The following is a 13,563-nucleotide window of genomic DNA, read 5'->3' on the forward strand; positions in this document are numbered from 1 at the left end:
GAATATTGGCAATCAAGAAGGAAATTATTATCCTCTTAGTCTTTGGCCGTACCTTGCCCCAGGTGACATATTGCTTGACCATTTCAAGTCACAGCTCCCCGCTTCCCTGGGACTTTTTTTTGCCACTGCTCTGTGGATTAACTATAGAGTAAATTCACCTCCCACCCCTAAGAGCCTTAGGCCCACATTCCAGCACCATGAAGGCTATTCTCATTTAAAAATATATATCTATTATAATTTTGATAAAATTTGACTTCATCAAAATTAAAAGTACTCTGTGAAAGACACTATTAAGAGTAAGAAGCTAAACCACAGACTGGGCTCTGCTGCCTGCCTTTATCCTGCCTTTTCTCCAGACTCCACTTGTCAAGAGCCCATGAATGCTCCCCAGCATGAAGAAACCTCATCCTTATTAATTTCCAGCACTGTCCTTAGACCCAGGCAAGTGGCACCTTGTCCAGTGGCTATTTGTAGTGTCTTCCTCCAAATTTTCTAATTCACCTTTTGTACCTGAGACCACATGGTCCTGTCCAGGTGAAGCACCCAGCATTTAGACCAACACCTACATGCTCTCCAGTCCCCATTTCTCTCCTTTAAGGACACTTTCTTATCCTCTGCACCAGTGTGGGGCTGGCCAGATGATCCAGGACTCATGCCTACTCAGTTATTCCAGGAGTTGATCACTCCTCAGCCTGTTTAATATTTCTTTCAAAGAGCCACATGAGACTGGACCACTAGAGTGGTGTTATTATGCTGATTTAGGGTAACTCAAATTGTTTATCTGAACAGAAGCTCTGCCAAAAATGTTTTCCCAGGGCCCTCACACTCTAGGGGCGGCCCTGTCAATTTCTATCTGGTATCTATAACATGCCCCGAAAGGTTCATGTCTTAATGATGTCTGCATCCTCTCGCACAATCTTAGTGCCTTGTACATAGTGTGCTCCATAAATATTTTTCAGAATCAATGCCTGAAGGAATGAGTAACATCTCAGATTGACATATTTCTTTTGATCCAAGGTTCTATGTTTTCCCTACACAAATTCCTAGATCTTCATCATGGTTCTGAGTGGCAAAGAGGGACTTTGATGTCCCCATGACCTCCAGTCACTGACCTGGCCGTTGATGTGCTGAAAGCTTATCAAGAAGGAACACACACGCCTCCAGATTCTCTTGATGGTAAACTGCAAGTAAACTTCAACTCCAAGTCATATGAAAACAGCCAAGCTTGGAAATGACAGCTGAGTGGTTTCAAGTTAAGCGGCCCAGTAGTTAGGATGGGACAATGGTTTGGCTGCAACAAACTGTAGTGATAGAACATATATTTGTCGTGCTTTGCTTCTGATCTTCTGCTCCAAGGATGAGGATACTCTCCCAAGGGGGAAAGAAAAAAGGAAGAACTGGGTAGAAGAAAACAGACTTCACCCATTACTGAAATATTTCATACCCGAAGCACAACCACCCTGAGAGAAGAACATGGTGGTGGCTCTTCACAGTCACCTGATTAAGGGGCTTTGGTTTGGTCCTGACTCAGAGAGAAATACAACACCACTGAGAGGCCCCCCCACAGCACCTGCACACTCACAGCCAAGCCTGGGCTTGGCCCCAGTGTACATATGAGAAAAGATGACTGCCAGAGCCACCAAGAGGGTGGCAGGCTTGCTGTTGCCAGGTCCACTCACATGGATCACAATGGCTGCATGAGGTCATGGAATGTTGAAGATGAAATGAAAGTGGCTCCTAAGTCACAAAGTTGCAGACGGGTGGGCATCCTTTCGACAAGGCTCCCAAGAATAGAGCTGTACCATTCTCCCTGATCCCAGGAAGTAGCTACCTCTCCCAGACAGAGCTGGGGTCAAATTCATGCATGTCCAATTCCCACCAAAGCCCACTCTCCCCAGGGCTTTCTGGGATGGAAGGGTAACTAGAGGCCTCCCCTGGAATTTGTCTTTATGAGGGCAGAGTGCACAAAGTTTGAGACAGAGGTGAATGGACAGGTGTGCTTCTTAGTGAAACAGCAGAAAGGTGGCAAGAAGCTGGCAGCAGCCCCCAGGAGGGCCTTGGCACCATGGACAATGACGAACCTCTTGAGCCTGAGACAACAGGTGAAAAGGCATCCCATCTCTCACCACTCTGGCCCTATCAGGCCTCCTCAGTATGATACCCAGTGATCACATGAACCCCGAATCCCCTTCCCTCCTCACTTGGGACCCTCTAGACTTGAGATGACATGTTACATTGACTTGGCTTCAGGGCTTGCCAGACAGGGAGTAAGAGAGTTGAATGCAATGTCGTGCTGGAACTGGCTACTACCAGCTCTAGTTGACTTTAAAGTTTATTTTTTGAGCTGGTCAGTGTCACATTGGTGGTTTGAAATCAGCAATGTGTGAACATTTACACCACTGGAATTGGCTAACACTACACATCAGGATTTCTTTTTTTTTCTGGAGAGCCAGTTAAACATTTACCAACATTCCACGGGTTGGATGGAATCCTAAAATTGTTTGACTAATGAAGAAATTAAGACTCAGAAAGTTATCACTTCTTGATGACTAAGCTTTCTGGCTAAGCTGCTATATGTCTTGTAACTGTCAGGCCACTAGCCACTTCCACCACTTATCACACAGACCTTGTCCCACAGACTAGGAAATAAATGTTGGCGCTAGGGTCTATGGACAAGGACTAACAAAAACACGTATCTGTGTGGACTCATTAGGAACCCTACTATCTTAGCACCTGGGTGGTCAAAACTTGGACTTCTGCCACAAGTAGCCCACCTAAAGAGTAGGTTGGCCAAGATCTGACAGCCCACCTGGTAGTACAGCATGGCTTCCAGTTGATATGGGAGGACAAGCTCTGGACCTTTGTGTGTGGCTTTCAGGCACCCACAGCTGGTCCCCGATCAGTGGCCCAGCAGCAGAAAAAAACATGCCTAACAAGTGCAGGGGACTGGTGTGAGGAAAGCTCAGGCAATGAATTTCAACCCCAGAGATTTTGCAAACCCTTCCTCCTTCGTGGTCATAAAATAAATGTTAGGTTGGGAGGAGGAAAAGCTAAGTCAAATCCAGTTATTCCTCTCACCTCCTGGGACTGTTACTGTTCCAGCATATTTTACATTTGACCCAAGTTGCCTGCCCTGCCCCTTGTCCTCCCCAGCATCACGTGTGCCTGCCAATGAGGGAGCCTAGGCATTGGCACACATCCTTTCCCTGAAAGAGTAAAGCAGACTCTGAACCCCACCCATGCCAGCAAGAAAGAAAAGAGGGAGCAAGAAACCAACCTCCACAGCAGGCACCAGAAGGAGAAGGGCAGAGTAGCGAGTCTGCAGAGGACACGACGAGGAGTTAGCACAAGACCTCGCGTATGATTTTGCCTGGAGGAAGCAGTGTCAGGGAGGCAGGGCTTGCAGAATGGAGTCCCTTGGCACCTTGAGCCACATGAAGCTGGGGACAAAGGCTGAAGCCAAGACCTGAGATGCAGAAGAGAGGAACAGAGGTAGAGGGAAGCCAATGGTGGCTCTGCCTGAAAGGCAGGCAGGCTTCATTTCCAAAATCAAGGAGATGAGTTTTTCTTCCAGATGAGACTGAAACCCAGCCACTACCACAGAGCAGTGATGAAATGCTCTACTGTGAGGCTGAAGCCCCCTCGGCTGTTGAGAAAGAGAAAGCAGCCCGGGAGAGTTCAGAAACAGACCTCGAGATTGAAGGTGAGATTGAAGGGGTGAGCGGGAAGCTTACCTCCTTCCTCAAGCTGGAGAGATCTCGTTTCCCCAGTTGCCCGTGGCTCTTCCTGACGGGTTGTCCTGCTGGGAGAAGTGGCAGAAACACCTGTGCTCAATTTTGTGCCACATCCTCCTCAAGTCTGGCCTGGTGGCGGCAGCTGCAGCTGCCCCATGCTCACGGCCTGGCTCATGAGCAGAGTGGTCACATCAGCTTGTTGAAAGCTGAACCAGCAAATGAACAGGGATTTCTGGTGTTCTAAATGTTCCTACATGTGGCATCTTACTTCACCTTTGCCATAGTCCCAGGAGGTAGGCATTATCACCCGCCTTGACAGAGGAGGAAGCTGAGGCCTAAAGAGATTGTATGAGTTTCCAAAGGCCCAGGAGAGCTCACCAGTGTTCGCTGATCCCATGTCGCCCAGCTCTGCCAATCCGCCTCCTGTATTCCATATTCCAGGGGCCCCTGGAGTGTCTGTGGCCCATCCTGCATCCCGGTGACTTTCCCCTACTCACGTTAGAGTTCTCATTTCCCTGCTTGAGAGCCACATGGAGGGAGGGGGAGAGGGCTGGCTTAATTACAGCAAAGACTCGCTTACTGCAAATGACACTTCTGCCCTCTTCTCCCTCCTAGTTTCCCCAAGGAGGAGAGTGTCACCAAGAATACTTATGAAGCAAGGGAAGAACAATGCTGGCCCCACCTGGTGGGCCAGACTCAAACTTCCCAGGCTGAGGCTAGTCCAGTGCCTCTTCCTCTCCTGCGTTCTGACAGCTGGGTGATAGGCAGTGATCAGAGCCCCTAGAGACGCAGGGGAGACTGTTCTGCCAAATTCAGCTGCGAAGTTCCTAGATACTATCAGCTCACAACCTCCCCACCTGTAGTGAACATGCAACTTACCCTCCACACAGACGTCCCTCCTGCCACCCCACCCCCACCCCACCCCCACCCCCCGGGCATCTTGTTGCTCTTATTTTGACTTCTTTTCCACTTCGAGTCAGCTTCTAATGTTGCTTTCAACACAGAATTTTACCTGGTTGGAGCTGGCGACAGGTAGAAACCCTGAATATTTTGTCCCAGACTTCTGCTTCTACTCGATCCCCTCCTCATCCCTCACTCTCTGCAAGGGATAACACTGTTACAAGCTGCCTCTAAAATATAAGCATAGTGAATACAGCTTAGAAGGGGTCAGCAGAATCAAAGAGAGCAGAAATAGTGCCAAGGACAAAGCTGGGGGTTACCCAATGTTTGAACTTGACACCAACAACTCTGTGCTGGGACAGAAACTCAGGCTCAGCGGCTCCACTCCAGCTGGTGCCGAGATGCTGGGAATGTGGCAGGAGGGGCTTCCTGGGACCACCTGAGACATAAGCCTGGGAAGGAATAGCACGCTGATGGGGAGGCTGCAAAAGAGGGAGAGAAGAGAGCGGAAGTAGTTCATCCTCCTCAGGCTGTTTCTCCTATACAAACAGGGTTGTCCCTCAGAGGTGATTTTGCACCCCAGGGGATATTTGGCAAACTTGGGTAGAAGGATGCTACTGCCATCTCATGGGTAGAGGCCAGGAATCCTGCTTAATCTCCTAGTCTGCACAGGACAGCCCCTCACAACAGAGAAGTATCCAATTAATAGCGTGAGTTTGAGAAACACTGCTCTATGACTATCACAAAGACAAGACCAATTTGTAACTGTGCCTGCAAAATCAACTGGCTTGTCAAGTTGTCCTATCACCAACAAAGCTCTTATTGTCCACCTCTGAAAGGTTTGGGTGGGTTGGTCAAAGGCCCTGGGATCTGAAAGAAAAACAGACGCAGGCTTCCACTCCAGCTGGCCATGGGAAGCTCTGCCATCGACAGGGCTTGCCTAATGAGGACATGGCTGCGGGGACACCCAGGATCCAGGCAGACCAACTGTCCACTGCCCATGAGCCAGGCTGGTCTCAAGCCTATGGAACAAAGGCCCCAGGAGGTTGAAATGGAGAAGTGAAGTCCCCAGTTCTGTTAGCTGGCTTTAGCACTGATCAGTTGTGTGTGATTTCGGGCTAGATTTGTCATCGGTAAAATAGGGATGACAGTCCTTTTTGGAGAAAAAACGACAAGCAGGTCTTTGAAAGAGGAAAGCCCACTCACATGAAGGTCTCTAGCAGATTTGGGGGTCTCTCCATCTTGCTCTAATACGCCATCTTGAGGAGTCCCCTATGTCCTACTTGGGCTTATTAAAGTTGACACATCTCTAAATCTTTAGCAAGCTTTACTTTGGGCTCTTATTTTAACAGTGGTAGCAAAACTAAAACTGAAATGGAGACTCCCTCAGCCATTACAGATCACCAGCTTTTCGTCTCTTCAGACTCTCAGAGCTGTCCCAAAATGAGCAGGAGACCTAGGCCTTCACACATCCTTGGTCACTGGACACAGCCAGCCCAGGAGAGTGGGGGTGGAGCACTCTGCTCCTTCTCCAAGGAAAGCATGGGGCCTAAAACCAGGGGTCTTATCTCTTACCCAAAAGGCAAAATCCATTTGAAGCTTTCTGGAGTCAGGGTCTCCTCTCCCACAGCTGGCTGACTTCCCAGTTGGTATTGCCCTCCAGGGCATACACCCACAGGGACAGATCCTCAGAAGCAAATGTAGCCTGGGGCGATAAGGCAAAGACAGAAGAGAAACCCCATTTAATCTGTATTTTTTTTCTGCAGATACTGAGAAATTTTTCACCACTGGACAAAAAGAGCTGTACCTGGAGGCCTGCAAACTGGTGGGCGTAGTGCCTGTCTCCTACTTCCTCCGGAACATGGAGGAATCTTATGTGAACCTCAACCACCACGGGCTGGGCCCCAACGGTACCAAGGCTATTGCTATAGCCCTGGTGGTGAGCATGCCAGTGGGAGCACACAGGCCTGGCAGAGATGGGGAGTTGATAGGTGGTGGGCCCAAGCATCAGAGAGACCCCTAGGGACTCTAAATTGCATCCTTTATGCCCACCCTGCCCTACCTAGGCTCTGCTTGACTGCCAGTGGATTTCTCCAGTAGGTCCTGGGAAGGAGGCTGCTAGAGACCTGGGCCTTGGAAGTCTATGCCCTTTCCTATTCAGGAAACAAAGACACCAGCCTATCAACCCCCCAAAAGTGGCTGGGCTGTGTGCTAATGCGAGGGCACCATGCAAAATGTCAGCCTGGGTCTCAATTCCAAAACTCACTCTTGCTATAAATAGGTTCACTACTGAGCCATTCCATTCAATGTCTGCCTTTCGCAATGCTATAATTCTTAAGGATCACGCTGTAGAGTGGATCATGTTTTCCCACAGGAATAATGTTCTCTCTCTCCCTCTCTCTCTTGTCCTGGCATGAGCGAACAAAGATTTGACCTTGAATTCATCATAGCTTGATACAATTATAATTATTATATACAGAACTGACTCGCATCCCAAGAAAAGAGAAAATGTAACAACTGTATGTCAGCACTATGTCGTTTGTTTACTTAGGACAGTGAAAAGAAAGTTTGATTTAAAAAAGAAGTACTCATTTTTGTAAATGTAGCTCATTTAGCACATGCTAATTAAGAAGTTACATAAAATGTGAAATTGTGCTGCTTTCTGGGAGAGGGGAGGAAAGGAAAGGAAGAGCAGAGAAGGAACAAAGCCATCTTGAAGTTTATTGAGCGTTGAAAGACTGATTAATGAAGTGTTAGGAATGCACCATTACCTCCTGAGGTTCACGAAAAAAAAAAAAAGATAATAATGAAATCTTCTCAGGACTTGGGCCACGTGTTTCTTAGTGATATCAGTTTCTGTTTGGGGGCAGTTTTTTCTGCCTTGATTTTCTATATCATTCATTAGACAATCACTGTGACATTCTGGTGGACTGAAGTTTTATTTCTCTTTTGTACTGCTTAACTTTTCACATGTCGTGTTTCTCTGACTTAGATTAAAAGCACCCTGATAGTAGGATCATATTTCACATTTCTTCACATCTATTCCTCATCCACCTGTCTCCACGCTCTTGTACCTGGTGGACTGCGGCTCTAGAAGACCAGTGATATTCTTTGTTCATCTGTTTCCCCAGCAATCAGCACAGAGAGTGACCGGTAGATACTGGCCCATGTGAGATGAATGTTGATGGACTCGGGGAAGGGGCCACCTGCTGTATCGCACACTATGCTGGTCTGTAGGACGACTCTGGAAGTGGTCATTTCATTCCTACTTCTGGACCCTGCCAAATGACACCTAGACTAAGAGGCCACCTGAGCTATCTTGCTTGCCTCTAGCATGATAGAATTATGCCCATTCCAGAGAGCTGAGGCCAGAAGGCAGGTCTGGCTTCATCTCAAGGGTGGACCATCCAGCATTGCAGTAGCTGGAACTATTACATTTTCCCTTTTCCTGAAACTAGAGCTCCTTAGTGCTTGCTTTACTCACTGCTTGGTGCGCTCTGGAAATGCTCACGTTTAAAGATGTGTCTGTTCCCTGTGCCGTTCTGTACTGGGAATGAGGTGGGGAAGGGAAGGATAGAAGTTCTGGGTACAGCTATCCCCAGGTCCTCAGGCTACAATACCAGTCACTTCCTCCCTGTGGGAATGCAGACTAACTTAGATATAGATTATTTTAGTCCCCATGTCTCCAAACAGCCTTGAGGCAACATCCTAACTGAGAGGGTACCAGATAAGCTTGAAGCCTAAATTAGAAGAAAGGATTTTAAGGGAAGCAGGCATAGCAAATGCTTTATGCTTAAAGCCTTGTGCTCAAATACCCTTATTAAATGTATCAAGTTCTCTTTAATTTAGGTCACAGGCCTCTCTCCTCCAGGCTAAATAGTTAAAATCTGTTCTGCTCAACCTGTACCTCTTACTTTTCAGGACTTTATTTTAATGTCCCCCTTCTAAACTCCCCTGCAGAGCCCCTTTCCATGGAGGTATCCAGAATAAGCATATTATCCTAGCAATATGCTTATATTTTACATTTATATTTTATATGCATATTTATATGCAATTAATTTATATTTTAATATAAAATATAAATTATAATTTAATTTATAATTATAATTAAATATAAAATATAATTTATATTTTAAATTAAAATATAAATTAATATGCATACAAATATGCATATAAAATATAAATGTAAAATATAAGCATATTGTCCTAGCCATCAGTGGGACAGCTCATCCCCTGCACTCTTCTCCTGTTTCTATCTACTCCAGAACTGCTAGCCTCTGACATGACTTGGATGTTCAAGAGAGGGGACAGGTTCTGGGCAAGGGCAGGAAACTGACTAGGTCACCAACCACCTCTGTCTCTCTCTTCCTCTCCTTGTGGCTGAAGTCCAACACAACTGTGATCACCCTGGAGCTGGCGGACAATTGTATTATGGATGAGGGTGTCCTGAGTCTGGTGGAGATGCTACAAGAGAACTATTACCTCCAGGAGATGGTACTGCCCCCCACTCTGCTCATTCCTACCACCACACCTGGGGGCTCAGGACCCACTCGAGATAAGCCAGAGGCCCCTGCCTGAGTCCAGGCCGACCTAAAGGCTTTCTGCAATGTATCTAGGGGCACTTCTCCTCTAGAAGGGACTTCTCAGAGGAAGGCCACACACCAGATGCTGGCCAGGGAGACTGTGTTCCCTGTGGCTGTAGGTAACCCTAAGAAATTCTCTGTCTGGACCTCATGAGCTCCTAAATAGATGAACTTACTTCTGTATAGGTCCCTTAAAGTGAAATTAAAATTTAAAAAGATGCAAAAAAATTTCATAAAATATAATGTACCTGGAGAGAGATGATGGTAATGGTTACATACAATATGAATATACCTAAGACCGTTAAACCGTACACTGAAAAATAGTTATGATGGTAAATGTTATGTTATGTCTGTAGTTGCCACAATTTAAAAAAACTGAGAAACAATTAAGATAGTAATGGCTGGTTTATATAAATTCCCTCTCACTAGCCTGAAAGGACTATGTCCATTTATATCCCTACTTCTTCCTAACACAGCGAGTCATGCTTCATGAATCAACAAATAGAATTTATAATGATGATTTACTCTAAACTCATTTTCCAATTGTTTTATGCCACACTCTTAGTTTGTCTTGGCTTTAAAAAAAAAAAAAAAAAAGGTCACAATGTGCTTATCTAAAGTACTAGGGCTAAACTGGGGAAATGGGATGGCCTTGAAGCTGAGACCAGCCTGAGAGCCTCCCAACTAGGCATTGGAAAAGTAGTGTTCCTGTCTCGCTTCTCTCCTGTGCACCACCCTAATCCTTCCCATCCTTTCACCCCAGACCCCCTCTCCCCACCCGGACCCTACTGCCTCAGTGTAGGCCCCGACTCAGCTGCACTCTGACATCACCTTTGGTGGGATTTGTAAATACATAAGTGTTTCCTTGCCTTTTAGAATATTTCCGACAATGCTCTTGGTTTGGAGGGGGCCAGAATTATCTCAGAGTTTCTCAAGAGAAATACCTCTTCACTTGTGAACCTTCAGCTTTCAGGTGAGCCCATGGGAGAGGAGGGAGAGGACATTGGGAATGAAAAAGAGAGAAGAAGAAAGGGAAGGGCAGAGAGAATCAGGGTCTAACTGAACCAGACCAGGCCCTTCTGATTTCAGAGACCAGAACGCCGTGTCTACACCCTGCTAAATCCTTCCAGTCATCCTTTCCCCTTCTCCATGGCTACACTGGCTTCCAGCGTCCTGCAAAAGTGACTTCTGAATCACTTTGCAACATTCCCTCCTCTGTTTTAAAGTCTCTTCCTCCAAATATCTCTGCATGACTCGCTCTCTCTTCATTCATGTCTCTGCTCAAATGTCATCTCCTTAGGGCTGTCATTTTCTCCGACCACCCTGACAAAGCAGCTCTCCATCACCATTACTCTCTATCCTGCTTCTCTTCTTGGTTTTCTTTAATGGTATTTATTACTACCTGACCCTATTATACACTTATTTTTAATTAGTTTGTTATCTGTCTCACGGAAAAAAGTCACTTGAGAATTCTAGTACCTATAAACCTTCCCTAACTCAGGATTATGGATTGAATTTATACTGTCTGGAATCTCTAAGGCAAGAATAGCACATTTTATAATTAACATGAAAAGTTCTCCTATGCTGGTAATACCTTGTAGCATACAACAGAAATAAACATAAAACCTCTTTGAAGGAATAACCCCTCGACCCAAGCTCCATGCTGGTTGGGATTCCCACAGATAAAGCTCCGCTAAAAATGGGCTCACAATCCAAAATTGCAAAACAAGGAAACAAAATACCAGGAGAGTTATTGGATTCAACAAGTGGCCACATCATGCTCTCAAGAATTTCAGAAAATAGAACTATTAGATATACGCTATATAGTGAGTGACCATATAATTTATACTCTAAAAATCATAGGAGTATTATTAATTAACTGAAACTGCAAGCAAACAGATATCTCTTACCCAACTATAAACTATGTTTAATATGATTAAAAAACAAAAATAAAAGCATACAAGTACAAATTACTGTTTTTAAAAGATCACCCCCCCAAAGTAGAATGAAATGAAAAATATGTAATAATTGAAATTAAAGACTCAATGGATAAATTCGACAGCAAATTAGATACAGGTGAATAAAATTAGTGACCTGGAAGACAGATAAAAGTATATTTTATCTATCTTTGCAGTATGAAAAAGATATAGAGAATATAAAAAAATAAAACTATATAAAGGAATGAATAGACCCAATATAGCTAACAGGAGTTCCAAAAGGAGAAGTGAACAGATGAGCAACAATGTTTGAACAAATAATAGCTGACATGTTTCTTGAATTGCTGAATTCTAAAATTACCGAATTTTATACATTGGCTGGCTCATTATGTCATTTTATCACACTGGTACCAGATGCAGCCAAAGAAGTATTTGTGTTTCAGTGGGTGCATTCATTCATTCACTCAGCATGTTATTGTGCACCTGTTATGTGCTAAGCCCTATAGCACTATTTAGGTGCTAGAGATACAAAGGTTATTAAAAGTTCAAAGGAGAAATTTAGGAATAAGTTTCTGTGTCATTTATTTCCCAGAAATCTTTTAGACTGCTTAGCAGGACAAGGGACTAGGGTAAGAAAAGGCAGGCACTCATCTCAGTTGCACCATTTAAGAGGCACCAAAAAGCTCAGCAACTAAGTAAATAATATCTTGATCAATATTTTTTTAAAGTCTAAATTAAAGCAAAAAACATCTGGATGAATTGAATCAATACTTTGAATGAAAAACAGGAACCAAAAGGAACAGATTGGGATGAGATGAGTAAGGCTTAGCCATGCAAGTGCAGGGTCAGATCCTGCCTTTATGTAAAATTTAAAAATTTTGTTCATCATAGATGTTTTTGCATTGACTTTGATTTTTTTAAAAATATTAAAATATTATTCATTGTGATGACTGAGCTTTTCAGCACCCCTGAGATTTTGCACAGAAGGCAAGGGTCTCACTTGTTCCCATCTGGTTCTACCTTGCTGCTTAGACTAGATTAGCATTTTATATGTTACCAACTTTAGGCACTAGGCTAAGGGCTGACACTGCCAGTGATGCACAGGGAATGGTGTACCAAATCCTGGGACTCCCTGGACAGTCATGCTACAGAGAGAAGGGGATGGTAAATAGTTGCCTTTTCCCCCCTGTTTTCTTCAATGTCCATAAATTTGCTTTAAGTACTGACTACTTTTTATACATCTGATTGTCCCAAATGAAAGGGACTGGCAGAACTAGGATATGGGAGGGTAAGGGAGCCCTAGTCTGGAGAGCATTGCCAACGCCCACCTTCACCACAGGAAATAACTTCAAGGACGAAGCCGCAGAGCTGTTCTCCCAGGCCCTGTCGGTAAGAGGCAGGGGGTGGGTACACCCGAGCCATGCGGGAGATATCCCTGGAGATCTGGGGTATGTGGGGTGGCTTGGGGGGTGGCTCTGGGCATAGGGAAATGAGGCCACTTGCACGGTTTAGGGAGCTGGTGAGTGTTTAGACTCTGATGATCCTGGCAAAAGCAAGAGCAAATGGTAGGGTTGTTTTGGATGGCATTAAACTCTCCCAGCTTTCATCAACAGTTAAACAGAAAATGAATGAGAAATTGTCTTCAGTGTAAGAACCCCAGGCCACCCAATTTTGGGTACAGGCGACCCCTCCATCACACTGCCCCAAGATAAGTGAGATGTTTGCAGCCACATAGAAGACCCAAATTACCTCTTTCTCCACTGTTTTTTTTTTTTTCTTTTTTTTTCTCTAGGCCAATTACCGAATTAAGGCAGTGGATCTTAGTCACAACCAATTCTCTGATAAGGGAGGGGAGACCCTGGGACAGATGCTGGGTGAGTCCCCGCAAAGCGGGGTGGGCAGCAAAGGAGAGGGACTTGGTAGACAATCATTTGGCGGAGCTGCATCTCCTGTTTTTTAATGTTATTGAGTGTTCTAGTTACAAAAGTGATATAAACCACACCCGAAATACATCTTCAATGTGGGAAGTAAAACTTGAAAGTGATGAGGATAACATTTAGCGAATAACCTGCTGACCTCAGGGAGGCTAAGTGTTATTCAATATGCACGATGAGTATAAAATGTAACAAAAATGATTCCTATATTTGACAATAATAGGTTTAAAACTTGTGTATGATAAAAGACATTGTGGGGTAATGTAAAAGACAAGCAACCACTGGGAGTAGATATTTGCAGCATTTATATAATATAAAAGATTAGTGTTCAGATCCTACAGATCAGTTAGACAACGATAAGCATTCCAAGTAAAACAATGGTCAAAGCACATGGACAATGAAAAAAGAAAGCCAAATGCCTAACCTCTTTAGTAATTAGAGAAATGCAATTAATAAAACAACAGAAAGATCACCT

At 44.8% G+C, this 13,563-nt stretch overlaps 1 protein-coding gene across 1 annotated transcript in view; it reads left to right on the forward strand.

Moving 5' to 3' along the window:
* The first annotated feature begins 2,065 nt into the window (after window positions 1-2,065).
* Window positions 2,066-13,563, forward strand: part of LRRC74A (leucine rich repeat containing 74A) — a 30,723-nt gene continuing 19,225 nt past the window's right edge. The window contains 8 exon segments of the mRNA XM_023528862.1: window positions 2,066-2,102; window positions 3,384-3,469; window positions 3,472-3,703; window positions 6,401-6,573; window positions 9,021-9,128; window positions 10,094-10,190; window positions 12,494-12,543; window positions 12,947-13,028. Coding sequence (XP_023384630.1) covers window positions 2,066-2,102; window positions 3,384-3,469; window positions 3,472-3,703; window positions 6,401-6,573; window positions 9,021-9,128; window positions 10,094-10,190; window positions 12,494-12,543; window positions 12,947-13,028 — 865 coding nt within the window.

The sequence above is a fragment of the Pteropus vampyrus genome, unplaced genomic scaffold (genome assembly GCF_000151845.1).
Source record: "Pteropus vampyrus isolate Shadow unplaced genomic scaffold, Pvam_2.0 Scaffold32, whole genome shotgun sequence".
Lineage (NCBI taxonomy): Eukaryota > Metazoa > Chordata > Mammalia > Chiroptera > Pteropodidae > Pteropus > Pteropus vampyrus.